This window comes from Lepidochelys kempii, chromosome 9 (genome assembly GCF_965140285.1).
Source record: "Lepidochelys kempii isolate rLepKem1 chromosome 9, rLepKem1.hap1, whole genome shotgun sequence".
Classification (NCBI taxonomy): Eukaryota; Metazoa; Chordata; order Testudines; family Cheloniidae; genus Lepidochelys; species Lepidochelys kempii.
Genome location: NC_136388.1, coordinates 97622160 through 97637933, shown reverse-complemented (window position 1 = coordinate 97637933; position 15774 = coordinate 97622160). Strand labels below are relative to the sequence as shown.

The window sequence follows — 15774 nt, the reverse complement described above, 5'->3', positions numbered from 1 at the left end:
CCTTTTCTTTTCTCCCTACAATGTGCATGATAATCAAGGTGGGCCATTTCCAGGACAAATCCAGGTTTTCTCACCCCCCACCCCCAAACACACACAAACTATGGGCTATTACCAGCAGGAGAGTGAGTTTGGGGGGGGGGGGGGGGCGGAGGGTGAGAAAACCTGGATTTGTCCTGGAAATGGCCCAACTTGATTATCATACACATTGTAAGGAGAGTGATCACTTTAGATAAGCTATTACCAGCAGGAGAGTGGGGTGGGAGGAGGTATTGTTTCATGGTCTCTGTGTATATAATGTCTTCTGCAGTTTCCACAGTATGCATCCGATGAAGTGAGCTGTAGCTCACGAAAGCTTATGCTCAAATAAATTGGTTAGTCTCTAAGGTGCCACAAGTCCTCCTTTTCTTTTTGCGAATACAGACTAACATGACTGTTACTCTGAAACCTGTTTTTGGTCTTGACATTTGAAGGCAGTAGAAGTTGGGTGATGCTCAGCACCTTGCAAGATATTGGTGAGGTGTCTCACGCACCGTGTAAGCAAAGGAGCCATTTCCAAAATTCTTTGGGCCTGATCCTGCACTGCCCTGCACCTTGTGTTATCATTTACACTTGTGAAAACCCAGTGCAAAGTGGGTGTAAAATGCTCCCACCATGTAAATAAGTGGAAAATTCTGACCTGGTAGCATTTTACACCCACTTTGCAGCAGGTGTAAATCACTACACAAGGCACAAGGCAAGGGTTAAGCAGCCCCTGCATTTTGAATGTTATTTCCAGTGTGTGGACAATCCCAGGTACAGGTGATGGGGGTCACAACATAAAACAGCTCTAAGTACATTGTGAATGACCCGCTAACTCTGGAGAAAGGGCAAACCTAGTCTCTGGTAGATTGTTGCAGTTGCTCACTCAGCTTGTGTCTTCCTTCAGTCCTCCGTGTGTTTTTGTTTTGCTGGTTAACACGGCAGAGATAAAGAACACTGTCACGTATCTATTTCAGGAAAGGCCTAGGAGTAGGAGTGCCAGCGTAATGCTGGGACCCTCCCCACCCACCCTGTAGGAAGATGGTGTTGGCACTTAGAAGGGCTGGGGGCCTCCCGCAGCTTTTGCTCTTCCACACACCTACTCTTTTCTGTCACAAGATAAAAGGGCAGAGCCCCACTTGCACATTTCAGTTCAGCTTTGATGCGCGCAAGCCTCTGAAAATTGTATTGGTGAAAACTGCTTTCGGCATGTGCTAAGCCTGGCCACGCACTGCTTGGGGAGCTCATGGGGCGCCTCTGCCTGACGGGTTCTTCCCCTGTGACTCAGACAGCAAGGCTTTGGCAAGGCTAATGCCACAGCGTGGAGCTTTTCCAGGGTCTATTTTTAGGAAGCAGGGAGTGGTAGGCACAGCTGCCTCAGTGAGCAGTTTCTGATGCTATTTGTGTCACAGCAGATGCAGTGGGATGCAGCATCACTTTTGAGCTGGTGAAAGTCAAAGGTGCCCTCCTGGTGAAGAGATGGTGGGTTTAGTCTTATAATCAAGAAGCTCAGCCAGCAGCACCAAAGCCGCATACTGAGCCTTTGGAGACCCGCATTCTGCTCTCATCAAAACCAAGCGTGTGGCCTAAGCCACTTTTCTGTGCCTGGCCTTGGTTAGAGAACAAGCCACCATCTGGGGGCCTTCCTCACGCTCCCTGTGACTTGAGCCCCTGGAAGCAGCACTGAATAAACAGACTGCAGTCGCTATCCCTACAGACAGACGGGGTGCAGAGTAAGAAAGGTTGAAAGAAAAGAGGAACAGAGACACCTTCCTCCTCACAGCAGTCAGAAGAGGAGAAGAGGGGCAGGGAAGAAGACAAGATTATGGGAAATGTAGTTGCAAAAAGCCTCAGAGTGATTGGGGCACAGCGTTCTGATGCTGCTGTGTCAGCACATCACTCTGTGGTTCTTTTTAGGTGCTCTCTGCAACTTCACTTGATGACTGATGGAGTGTTTCTCCAGAACTCAGCCTGGCTGCTTTAAAATGTGGAGCCAGCACCGGGACCAAAATATAGTACTGCAGACTGGGCTGCATATGCACCATACTGGCAGAGTGTGTGCTTCGTTCCCTAGAGGAGAAAAACCTGTCACTGCTGCTAGCTAGCAGAGTTACTTCTTTAGGTCAAGTGGTGGAGGTCTCTGCTGCAGCACTGAAGGCATAGCTTTCAAACGTGCTGAAGGTTGTAACACATTCTTATATCTACATGCACAAATTATGGATTTCCATGTTCAAATGACAATTTGCAAGTGCAGTACTTGGTTTGTACGGGATCATGATAATTATACTTTTTTTTTAAATACAGGGCCGTGAGCTTCAGACCTTTTCACAATCACTCCTGCATGTCTTTTCTGTGCTCATGTGGCTAGATATAACTTTCTATTTCAAAACTTAGGGAGAGTCAAACATAGCATTTCTCTTTAGGCTGACAGCATTTTGCTGTTTTCTGGCTATATTTTTCCCTGTTTGCAAAGACCATCTTGAAACTTGGGGCTGATAGCTGGTTTTCTAAATATATATTAAACCTAGAGCCTTCAAATTCATGTGTCAATAAGAGAGATGTGCTATAAAAAAGTTACAACTGGGAAGCTAAAATATTAGTGCCCTCCTTACCCCTGTGCGACATACCTGAATTTACATCCTCTTAAAGATTCTACTCCTTGTATCTCCCACAGCATTGCACCAAATTGCCTTTGAGACTCAAAATAAAATCCTCCCTTTCACTGTATTGCTATTAGCATGTTGCACTGTGGCATGTTCATTAAGTGCAGGACACTGTAAAGCAACAGGGGGGCAAGCGATATATATCAGCTAGCCAGACACAAACCACTAGTGAGAATGCAAAATCACACCTTTCATCAGCATACTCAATGGTGCGTTGCAGCAACACTACGGTATGTGCCAGAACATCAGGGGAGGCTACCGGATATTTTCTTAGTAAACAAAGCTGAATGCTCTAACCATAGCTGTGATAATTTGCTGATCAGTGGAAATACCCTAAGTAGGTCACTCGGCATCCAAGTGATGGATCACATTTTCCCATCCTGTCACACAGCGGGCGGTGATCTGCCTGTGAGAGAACCCAGCCTGGTTTGGTTCAGGAGGGGGTTTGTGAGCTGGGGCCTGGGATTCTGTTCAAAGGGCTTGGGCATGAAACCATCCCATGCCCTGCAGGTCTACATTGATGGGTTCAAGCTTGACAGATTTCAGTTCCCATGGGAAATCCTACACAACTAAACACTCTCCTGCCCTTGGCATCCTCCACTGGGGCCTTTTTGTGCTCCCAACTGCCCTCAGACAGTTAAGCCACCCACAGGGCCACAGGGCCCTTCTGTTACATCCACCCAGTCTTCCATACTGCTGGATGACTGCTTCCCCCAAGCATGGTGGGGTGGTGTGCAGCATGGGCTTCTGCCTCCTTGAGGGCCCTGTGGGGACAGGGTGTACCTCCTCATACCCTCCACTGCCCTGATCTCATCAAACGTTGGGCTGGGCAACTGAACACTTTGGCAGGGCCCCGTGGGATGGAACTATAAGACCGGGTGCTAACAGCATACTAAAACCACTGCAACCTCCTTCTCCTCCCTAGCCTTCCCAGCAGCCCCATATACGCACATTGATCAAGAGGAGTGACAAGATGGAGCCTTCTGGAGACTCCCAGGAGAGCTCCCTCAGGTTGGAGAAGCAAACCACCTATTGAGAATGCTCGGTCAGAAAAGGATGGAGCCTCCCAAGAGCAGCTTTGCCCAGCCCCACCGAAGTCCACAAAAGAGTCACCGCCATCTCATGGTCAAGGGTGTCAAAGACAGCCAGCAGATCTACTGCTAGCATCACCTACTCACTCAGCCAGAGCAGTCTCAGTGCCACGCCCCGGTTGGTACTCACCCCCACAACAGTTAGAGACCTCAGGCTGCCAGACACTCAGAGAGTTGCTTTGCCACCAGATTTTCAGATGAGATATAGGATGGTGATTGGCCAGACTGCCAATTTCAAGTAAGCAGAGGCCAGACTTCCTTAAGAGAAGCTGTCAATCTTCCATCTCTCAAGGGGGGCATTGATAATTGCTGCCAGAACCCCAGATGTACTATTCTCCCGTAGATTCATTGTTCAAGTGACTTTATGCCAAGACTTTCAAAAGTGACTGTGATTTTGGGTACTCAACTTGCAACACCAGAAAGGGGCCTGGTTTCAGAAAGTGCTGAGTACCCACCTTTGTAAGTCAGGCCCCTTTAAGGGTTTCATGTTGGGCACCCAAAAATGGAGGCCACCCTAACCCACTTTTGAAAACCTGGGCCTTTTGAGCTAAGTTCTAGAAAGTACCATCTCCTCCCTGCAGGGTGCATGTAAAGGGCTTTAAGAGTTTCCGGTGTTATTCAAAGGCTGTGCTCATTTCGGTGAAATAGCTGCTGGTACTTATCCAAAAGATTATTTGAATGAGTTTCATCTGCAGGTGATAGCCAGGGTTTAGGAATATCTGTGCAAAACCTCAGCTGCTGTTCTTTATAAAATGTTTCGCTGTGGTTTCACACATTATTGACACTGAAGGATTCGGGGAAAGTATTAGGTAATGACTTAATGTAGCACTTTTTTCTCTCATTTAAACAGTTCCTTTGAAAACTAGTATTAAATTCAGAAGAAACTTTGAAGAAGTCAGGAAAATTGAGTTATTACCACATGTGCTTAAAGAGGAAGGATGCCCTTGTAGTAAAGACACTGGGCTGGGACTCAGGGACTTGCATTTGATTCCAGGCTCTGCCACCGAGTCTCTGTGTGAGCAAGTCACTTAATCTCTGTGAGCCCAATTCCCCATCTGTAAAATGGAGATAGTCCCACTGCACCTGCTTTCTGCCTGCGTTGTCTGTTTAGATTGTAAACTCTTTGGGGCAGCAACTGTCTCTCAGCACATGTCTAGCATAGGCACAAACATTTGTGTCCTAGCACAAATCTTTGCTGAGTGTCTAGTTTAGCATTTGCAAAGGTCTTAGTCAACTTGAGTTTAACAGGAACAAAATGGTAGTCTCCAGCTACTCTCAATGTGTGTGTACAATGGCTAGCAAAATGGGGCCTTGAATTCAGTTGGGACCTATGAGCCAAAACGCACTGAAGGCAATGGGAATCTTTCCACTGACTTCAATGGCTAAGTGCCAGGCTCTCTGTTGCTACCATAATACATGTAATAATAAATAATAATACTGTTTTAATGTTTGGTTCATACAGTGGGCTTAGCCATGTATAATATGCAAAAATAGTAATAGTCCCATCCCCGAAGAACTGGCTGTCCAAAAGAAAGACAGCCCAAAGACAAGATATACTGGGAAACCCAGAGGTGGGGTAACTTGGGAAGGAAGGGGCTCGCTTTGTTTGCTTCTTTTAAATTATAAGCTCACTTCCTTTGGCCTTGGCAGAGGATGGGGTGATTCAAGAGGCTTTTGAATGAAGAAGGGTTTGTGGTTTGGCTAACTGGTTTGGAGAACTTTTGTCATATAGAAAAGCAAAGGCGATGTTTAAATCAGATTCCAGGTGTGCAGAAGAAACTTGACCTGGAACAGTTCACTGCAGCAAGGGTTTTTGTTCTTTGTATTATGGTGGTGCTGAGAGGCCCAGCTAAGATCAGAGCACTGTTTTGCCCGGAGCTGTATGTGTATGTATAGTAAGAGATAGTTCCGGCCCTGAAGATCTTACGATCTAAATAGAGAAGGATAATAATCCTCATTTTACCAACGGGGAACCCCGAGATAAGGAACTTGCCTGAGGTCATCCAGGGAATCTGTGGAGGAGCTAGGAACTGAATGCAGACCTCCCAAGTCCAGAGCTAGTGTCTTAGCCATAAGGCTGGCGAGCCTTCCTCTACTATTCTATTACATTCATATTAGATAAATCTGAGGCAGTATTAGGGCATCCATTTTACTGATCCTAAATTTAGGTACAGAGAGGTTCAGTGACCTGCCCAAGGTCAAACTGAGTTGGTGGCACTGGTGCTTGTGCTTATCAGCATTTGCAGTTGCAGTTGCAGCAAACAGCTCCCCAACCACACAGGACAGGATGCTGGAGAGTGGGTGTATAGCTGCAGCAAGCTGCAAGCTCAGTTCTGCAAGGTGCTGAGCACCCGTGCAAGGCACTGAGCATCCTCAACTCCAACTGCAGTCAGTGCGAGTGGAGCAGCACTCAGCACTTCACAGCTGGCACTCAAACTCCCGCAGGATCTGGCTCTTTAATTACCATGTGCACATCAGATAAGATTGTTACATTTAACAACTTTATATGATGGTTTGATCACTGTCTGAACAAGAGACCTAACCCTCTGATTTACATTGCAAACAGCTAATCCCACATTACAGCAACTGCAGATCTGGCTCTCTGCGATGGTGTGATCCACTTTCAGCTCCACACAAATCCAAGCACTCCCTCCCACTAATTGCTAATGGTTTAGGAGCCCACAGATTACCATGATTTTGTTACAGCAGTGCCGAGAGGGTCCAACTCAGCCCAAAACCTTCTGGGGCTGTACACTGTACAAACACATACTAGGAGTCAGTCTCTGCCTTGAAGAGCTTCCAGTCTAAACAGACAAGACAGACAAATGAAGAGATACCATCTCCTTGTTACAGGTGGGGAAGTGAGGCCCAGAGAAATGAAGTGACATTTGGAACTACGTGTCCAGCGTCACACAAAGAGTCTGTGGCAGAGCCAAGAAATGAATGCAGATTTCCTCCATCCCAGGCCAGTGCATTAACCATGAGACCAACTTTCCTCTCTATGAATAGAGGGGCTTGTTATTTACGATTAGTGCTGATCCCACTCCCGCAACTGTTAGCGCTCATGAGCTTTGGTTGCTTTGATCCCAAGACAGTGGGAGTAAAAAGGTGATGCTTGTGGATAGCTTCTCCATATCTAGGTGGGGGGACTACCCCTCTTCCCCCAACTTTCTTGGGGATCCCAGTGAAATGCCTGGAGAGTTTTGCCTGAGCAAGGACTCCAGGATTTGGCCCTCGGATTATTGAATATTTGGGACCAGATTTCCAATGTACTGTCTCTCTTTAAAGACCTGGTCTTATTGAATTCAGTTATTAAACTTCCACTGACTTCAATGTGAGCAGGATTGTCACCTAATTGTGCAAGTGTCATGGAGTCCACTCACCACTGGAGCACCTCCTACTGATTGCTCTGGGGATTAGCTAGTTCCAGATCTGATGCCCACTTCTGTGAGTTCCTCGCCCCATGGTCTCTCTTTCTGTGGAACTCAGGGTGCTCCTTTGTGACTCAGCCCTCCAACCAGGTCACTATAGTCCACCCCTTCTGGGTATCAAAGTCCCTCCCTATAAAAATGGCAGTCTTCCCTTCACTGCCCTGACTGTGCCACTCCTCCAGTGGCTGGTAGGGGAACCCAGGCCCACCCTGTACTCTGGGTTCCAGTCCACGGACCCATTCTCTAGCAAAGGTAGCCTACACACTCCCAGACCATGTTGCTCTTCCCCTGGATGCCTTCCTACTTCCCAGCTGTACCTTCTGGCTCCCCTCTGCTTTAGATTTACCAGCCCAAACTCCCTCCTCCCAGGGAGTAACCACAGGCCAGTTGGCACCATAGCCCCCCAAACACACCTCCCTTCTCCCAGGGAGTGACTACAGACTACTTCCCCCCACAGCTCCTTCCTGCTGCCAACTTCCTGTCTTTATAAACCCGGCCCAGGTCCTCCACCAGCTGGACATCATCAGCAATTAGGCCTTAATACACCCTGGCTTTACTCCAGCTGCAGCCTATGGGTTAATTGGCCTAATTTACCCCCCTCAGGCCAAGTGGGGTGGACATTCTGTCACGTAGGGCAGACCTTATGGGTGGGTGATGTGGGTGACCGCCCAGGGTGCTGTGGTCAGGAAGGTGCCATAGTCAAGAGGCAAGAAGTATTATTACCCCTCCTTTTCACATATGGTGAGGTCAGGCATAGAGAGATTAGGCAACTTGTCCATGATCACAAAGGGGAGACTGTGATAAAGCCAGGAACTGAACTCACATCTCCTGAGTCCTGTCTAGGTCCTTAATTACAAAACCATCCTTCCTCACGGAGACAAACAAAAATTAAAGTAAGACTTTTTGTGTGTGTTGGTTTTGACTATTTCCCAATCTTTTGCTCTCCACATTGAAATTCAGCAGCTTTGCTTGTGGATTTGTTTTCCTCATTTCTTTGAAGCCATCAGCCATGAAATGTTTGTCCTCAGTAGGAAAAAAATACACTTATTTTCTGGAGCGTTGCGAGGCAAGTATGAATACATGGAATAAGAACATTCAACTGACTTCTGATAGAACAATAGGAAAAAGTATGGAAGTGAATGAAAGAAGAAAGTTCAAGTCACTTTTTGTTGTGGGAGACGGTAATGAACAAACCTACCCACTACGAAGGGTTTTTTCCAGGAAGTGTGGGCTGTCACAACTACCTGTCCTTTAACTATCTTGAGAAGCATGCTAGCGAGGCAGTTCTCATGCTGCTTCTGCACCGTGCTTTTGAAGGGGAGGCCACAGCCACTTGAACACAGAATGAACGAACCTTATAGCCCAACTACGCCTCGACCTATCAGTACCAGCTCACCTAACACCATGAAAATTTTTATGTGTTTTCTTATTGTATTTATTATAGCACAGACTATTGGGACTGTACTTTTTTGCTTATATCTTCACATGAAGCTGGATAAGGTAAGGTTAGAAATATGATCATGTTAAATGGACTGGTTCTAACAATGATTTACATTTAGCATGAAGAAAATTGATTAACAACAGTGAAAAATGAGGCAGAATAATGCAAATAGTTGTACTTACATAGAAGCAGCATTTATCGTGTAAACATTCTTGTTTATGCATTCATTTTCCACTTAATAAAAGATACATTGTCATAAAGAGTTTTCCCCTTTAATTAACAAAATGATAATAGTGTAGCAAAGGGCAGTGTAGATTATATCAAATCAAGCTGCTTATTTTATCAGATTAAATACAGTGACAGTAGAATGAAAATATTGTTTGGTTGGTTTGAACAGTTTGACAATTATTCTATGCTCTTTGTTGGGAGTAAGGTGAAATCTTTTATTTTGTGATACTATTTTAGATTCAGCAGTATTGAGCTTTACAGTGATACCTAGCAAAGGAAGAGGTTTCAGAAGCTTTTTAAATATTTGCCTATGATAATTTTATAATAAGTTGCACTTAAGGAGAGTGGAGTTTTTTAAAATAAGCATAATCCAAATTATTCTGCTTCATGCTTCTAACAATATTTTTTAAAGAATTCAAAATTTCAAAACTGTTTTCAAGTTTGCTCTTATTCAAACTGCCGCTAGACCATGCTATGCTTATAGTCGCTTGCCTAAAACTATTTTTTAGTCAAGTAAAAGAAATGATATACAGTAAGTAGCCAGCTGTGCTTCATATATCAAGTAAAACTACCTAATTGGGTATAGAATAAAGTGTATTCTCCTTAAAAGGCATGCAGACAATATTTTCTCATTGAAATTAAAAATATACATTTTTGCATATTTTTAATTTAAATTTAAATGAGTTAATACTGATCCCTAACAATGGAATGTAGAGCTCGGCTCCAAATGTTAAAGTACAAGAGGCAAAACAGTCTGGAAGATTAAGAACGGGTTAGTTTGCATGTGGTGGATCAGTTTGTAAATTCTGTACTCACCTTGAGTGGTACCTTACTATGCACGTAGTCCCACTGATTTTAATGGAACTACTTGTGCAGTACGGTGCTACTCAAGAGAAACAAAGCAACACGGTCTGTCTGAATGAATGTAATTACTAATTATTGCAAGAAAATATTTCTTCTCTGAGTTATGAAATGGACTGTTTTGGTCTAAGAGAAGATGAAATGCGGTCGTACACCATAGAAACAGTCTGAATCCGTCACCTTTCCTCACGATGAGTAGGTCCTGAGAGTCTGACCCTGCATTTGGATCCACTAGCACAGACCATGCAGAAGTCTGTTCCAATCACTGGAATGTGTATCGGCACAGAGTCTGTGTTCTTCCATCCCAATACAGCCTCAGTGATTTCAGTGGGACTTCTTACCAATTCAAGGTTCTACTCCACAGGAATAAGGGCGGCAGAATCAAGCTCTTCATCAAGATTCACACATAGATACCTATAGCAACTGATGAAGTCTCACCTTCTGCCTTTTGAAAAGGGGAAACATGTAAATTAATTAGGGAAGTCAAGCGATTAAAAAAATTAATCGTGATTAATTGTGCTGTTAAACAACAATAGAATACCATTTATTTTAAATATTTGTGGATGTTTACTACATTTTCAAATATATTAATTTCAATTACAAGGCAGAATACAAAGTGTACAGTGCTCATTTTATGTTTATATTTTATTACAAATATTTGCACTGTAAAAAACAAAAAAAAAATTTTCAATTCACCTCATATAAGTACTGTAGTGCAATCTCTTTATCATGAAAGTTGAACTTACAAACGTAGAATTATGTAAAAAAAACTGCATTCAAAAATAAAACAATGTAAAACTTTAGAGTCTACAAGTCCACTCAGTCCTACTTCTTGGTCAGTCAATCACTCAGACAAACAAGATTGGTTACAATGTGCAGAAGATAGTGCTGCCTGCTTCTTGTTTACAATGTCACCTGAAAGTGAGAACAGGCATTTGCATGGCACTGTTGGAGCTGGCATTGCAAGATATTTAAGCGCCAGATGCACTAAAGAGTCATATGTCCCTTCATGCTTCAACCACCATTCCAGAGGACATGCTTCCATGCTGATGATGGGTTCTGCTTAATGTAATGATCCAAAGCAGTGAGGACTGACACATGTTCATTTTCATCATCTTAGGCAGATGCCACCAGCAGAAGGCTGATTTTCTTTATTGGTGGTTTGGGTTCTGTAGTTTCTGCATCAGAGAGTTGCTCTTTTAAGACTTCTAAAAGCATGCTCCACACCTCATCCCTCTCAGATTTCGGACTGCACTTCAGATTCTTAAACCTTGGGTTGAGTGCTGTAGCTATTTTTAGAAATCTCACATCGGTACCTTCTTTGCATTTTGTCAAATCTGCAGCGAAAGTGTTCTTAAAATAAACATGTGCTGGGTCATCATCTGAGACTGCTATATGAAATATATGTAGAATGTGGGTAAAACAGAGCAGGAGGCATACAATTCTCCCCCCAAGGAGTTCAGTCACAAATTTAATTAACACTTTTTTTTTTAACAAGCATCATCATGATGGAAGCATGTCCTCTGGAATGGTGGCCAAAGTATGAAAGGGCATATGAATGTTTAGCATACTTGGCATGTAAATACCTTGCAATGCTGGCTACAAAAGTGCCATGCGAACGCCTCTTCTCACTTTCAGGTGACATTGTAAATAAGAAGCAGGCAGCAGTATCTCCTACCAATGTAAACAAACTTGCTTGTCTTAGCAATTGGCAGAATAAGAAGTAGGACTGAGTGGACTTGTAGACTCTAAAGTTTTACACTGTTTTGTTTTTGCATGCAGTTATGTAACCAAAAAAAAAAAATCTGCATTTGTAAGTTACACTTTCAGGACAAAGAGATCGCACTTCAGTACTTGTATGAGGTGAACTGAAAAATACTATTTCTTTTGTTTATCGTTTTTATAGTGCATATATTTGTAATAAAAAATAATAATATAAAGTGAGCACTGTGCACTTTGTATTCTGTGTTGTAATTGAAATCAATATTGAAAATGTAGAAAAACATCCAAAAATATTTAATAAATTTCAATTGGTATTCTATTGTTATAAGTGCAATTAATCGTGATTCATTTTTTTAATTGCGATTTATTTTTTTGAGTTAATTGCGTGAGTTAACTGCGATTAATTGACAGCCCTAAAATTAATACAAAAGATCTGAGAGCAAGTTTCAATTGCTGTTATTTATTTTATACAGAAATCTGATGTGGGGCCCAATCCTACAGCCATTACTTGGACAAAATTCCCATTGAAGTTAGTGGGAACTTTGCTTGAGTATGGCCTTCAGGATTGGGCCTTTGAGGTATGGTATGGTGTAGGGATCTACTGTTTCATGAGACGTTGTTTCAGAACACAATGAGCTTATGTTCTTTTGTCACTTGGCCTCCAGCATTCTGTTTTATCTATTATCTCACTGACAGTTGGAACAGGAGTTGAGCTTACATGAAGATTATTTGTTCCTCAGAAGAATACAAAAATGTCGGAAACCAGAAGGTGCGGGCTCATCATTATTGGACTGTAAGGAGATCATAAACAGATTCCAGGATCTGCTTGTCAAGGTAAGATGCTGTTAAATAAATAAAGATGCTGATAAAGATTTGCAATGCCACATATGTAGGCACACACAGGCAATATTGCAAAGCTGTATTTAAAAAGCAATATTTGTACACTTCCACATATTGGGCCAGATTCTAATCCCATTTTAACTGGAGTTAAATTCAGAATAACTCCATTGAAGTAAATGGAATTATTTTAACGTAAGTGTGATCAGAATCTGGCCCACTAAAACAAATATTATAGAGCCTGATTGTACAAACACAAACACCTGTAGGTAATTTTACTCACACAATCTGCCCCAGTTGACAATGGAATGTTTGTCTTAGAAAGTTTGAGGATCATTTGCATTGAATGAAACTTTTAACAGTCATGGGATAAAATGATATTTAATTATTTATCATGTACTGAAGACAAAGGTATAGGAAAGGCTCATTTATATTGGAGTTCAGTTACTGCGTCTGTTTAGAGTGTGAGCTCCAGAGGGCTCGGATCATGTCTCCTCCATGTTAAATATAGTGCATGGCAGTGCCGCTGGAACAAGTTTATAGAGGGGAAGCTGAAAGCCATTGAACAAAACTGTAAGCCCTATCTATGATGGAAAGCACTTCAAGCCAGGGCGTGGTGCCGCACTCCCTGCACTCCTAGTTCCAGCACCCCTGGTGCATGGTATACAAGTGGCACTTAACACATCATAATTATTACACAGGAGTATCATTATACATAACAATATTTACAATGCACCAAGCATGACAAATATAGACGGCAAAAATATAGATGACAAAATACTGGGTCACTCTAAGCCCTTCACAAGATTTGCTCTTTTTTATATTAAAATGAGTTACATTATGTAACAACAATTGCACCCATTATTTAACAAACAAGACAGTAGGTACAAAAGTGTACACAAGAGGTTGTGTTCGCAGTACAACACTCAGGACTTTGACACCCTAACTCTCATCGGCTTAGTGGGAGTGATGGAGCTGACGCCCTACAAGTTGATCTCAGATTGTATCTGAGAAAAATTGTTCTCCTTAACTTCTGAGGATTGGACAAGAAGCAATGGGCTTAAATTGCAGCAAGGGCGGTTTAGGTTGGACATTAGGAAAAACTTCTTAACTGTCAGGGTGGTTAAGCACTGGAATAGATTGCCTAGGGAGTTTGTTGAATCTCCCTCATTGGAGATTTTTAAGAGCACGTTAAACAAACACCTGTTAGAAATGGTCTAGATAATATTTAGTCCTGCCATGAGTGCAGGGACTGGACTAGATGATCTCTCGAGGTCCATTCCAGTCCTATGATTCTATGATTTATTAACATTGCTCTGATGCCAGCTTTCATGCAGAACTGGACAGGGAGCTCCATTTGTGGGCTGCTGGTAGGATCTGACCCTGTGTGCTAAACAGTACACAGAAGGCCTGATTCTCAACTGTCTTGCACCTTACTAACACCTTTGGAAGGTGGGTGTAAAATGCTGCCACCAGTGTGAGATTTGGTTGTGTTTTTACACCCACACTGCATAGGTGTCAATGACTACACAAGTTGCAAAGCGCTTGAGAACTGAGCCCAGACACTGTGCTCATTTTCATTACTGGGGCTGAGGTGCAGCACATACAGTTCAGCAGCTAGAAAAAAGTCTGCTATTCATGAAGAAGCAAAACAGCAGGTTATTCGAGATGCATGAGAACAGTGTGCATAGCATATCTGAGGCTTAATTCTGCTCCGGCATAGATGCTTGATGTTACACAGCCCTTGGTTTGCACATGGAAGTGCAGTGCCATTAATGTTAATGAGAATTCCACGCATACATCTAAGCTAGCACAAGGCTCCAGATATTTGATGTCAGCTACAGGGACATATTATCATCATGTTTTTTTTGAAATTCAGGTACTTAACTATGAGCTCATTCACGAGGCACTAACTAGGATCCATTTGGTATAGTCAGTAAGTTCCTTCTGGCATATCCTAGTGAATGGAATAGGTGAAGGGAACCAGCTAATGAACTCTGAATTGGTGTCAGATTAGGGGATGGTGCCCTCAATCTGCCTAGCTCTTGAAATAATTAATTAGCAGTGTTTATTCTGTTCAGTAGATATAATAATTTCCTACCTGTGTTAAGTGGATTTTGGTGGCATGCACATCAGGGGCCTAAACTAAAGCCCATCAAAGTCAAATGGGAGTCCTTCCGAACATTTTCGATCAGGCTCTAGTTGATAAAGCAAATCATGCCTGAAACTGACCAGGCTCATCAGTTCTGAATACCCTGTAGTGTGTCTGAGCTGGAGGAGTCCAGCATTGCAGCGCTGTACTCTAGCCTTGTAGGAAAGCATCACACTTTTTGAATTGCCCTGTACAGTCATTCTTCTAAGTGTTTTCAAATACACCTTTCCTGTCACAGCATTTTCATGATATAAAACCTAAAATAAAAGGCCCTTTAAACCGTGAGCTACAAACGGAAAGTAAAAACTCTGCTGCGCGTGACCCCAGCAGAGCTGTTTTCACAAGTTCTGGTGATAGGTATCCCAGAACCGAGAGTCAATAGAGCTCTCAGGGCCAAACTGTAACCTCACTAACACCTTTTGAATCCAGTGCTGGGGAACAGAAATAAATTAGGTCCGTAGTAGGTCTTAAATATCTGCTGCACCAAAGCAATGAAAAATATTGCTTACCATAAAAATGAATTCCAATGGGCTGCACTGCAGGGAAGAAAAGATCTCACAACACAGGTGATGAAAATGGGAACTTACTGGCCTTTTTCCTTCTGCTTTCTCAAATATTTATTTTCTCTCCACACATCAGAAATACTGATCAGGTAGTTCAGGCACTAGAGAGAACAGAGAAGATTACGCTCAATGATGATGAGCTGTCAATTTATTTTATTCAAACCTTGCCAAACAGTAATAACCAATGTCACTTGTAGAGTATCTGTGTAGGAGGGGCACTATATTGTCCCCCCAAGTGCTATGCTTTGTTTATGTACTAGCATTGATTCTGCTAATGCGAAGTCAGGGTGGTTTGCCAGAAGAACAAAAATTGGGTGATCTGTTCTCCAATCTTTTTCCAGTCATGGAATTTTTACTGTATAATGAGGCTGGTAGGTAGGGGATGCCTTAGTGTTCTAAGCATCTGATTTGAAATGCAAGCAGCCCTTCATCCTCCTGTCAGACAAAAGGAATAACATGCAGTTTAATACAGGTTAACCTTTAGGGTCAAACTGTTTTGCTCTGTATGGATATTTACATACGAGTAAAGGTGTGGTTCCCCAACCCTGCCACTATTTTTCAGTGTGCTCTACACCCATTGGTAGCTGTCCTACCCTCTAGCTCCCCGAATTGGCTGCATTTCCTTTCGTACGGCCCGGCAATCCTTTAGGATGATAAGTTTCATGTAAATCTAAAATATTATGGGTCAAACTCTGTTCTCAGTTATGCTGATGCGCTTTTACTGTGAATATCATTATATGGTCACAGATAACTCCAAGGATACTATT

General features: G+C 42.9%; 2 protein-coding genes across 4 annotated transcripts in view; one reads left to right on the top strand and one right to left on the bottom strand.

Annotated features, from left to right (window-relative positions):
* CD40LG (CD40 ligand) overlaps positions 1-15774 on the top strand; it is a 57409-nt gene that overhangs the window by 31098 nt on the left and 10537 nt on the right. For both annotated transcript variants that reach the window (XM_073358454.2, XM_073358456.2), the window contains exon 4: positions 12152-12289. In XM_073358454.2, the coding sequence (XP_073214555.1) occupies positions 12152-12289 (138 nt within the window). The remainder of the gene's footprint in view (positions 1-12151; positions 12290-15774) is intronic.
* The window catches only part of ARHGEF6 (Rac/Cdc42 guanine nucleotide exchange factor 6), an 83770-nt gene continuing 82949 nt past the window's right edge, over positions 14954-15774 (bottom strand). The window contains exon 22 of one of the 2 annotated variants that reach the window (XM_078854263.1): positions 14954-15108. In XM_078854263.1, coding sequence (XP_078710389.1) covers positions 15028-15108 — 81 coding nt within the window. In that variant the 3' untranslated portion in view covers positions 14954-15027. The remainder of the gene's footprint in view (positions 15109-15774) is intronic. The other variant, XR_012160633.2, reaches the window with a different exon arrangement.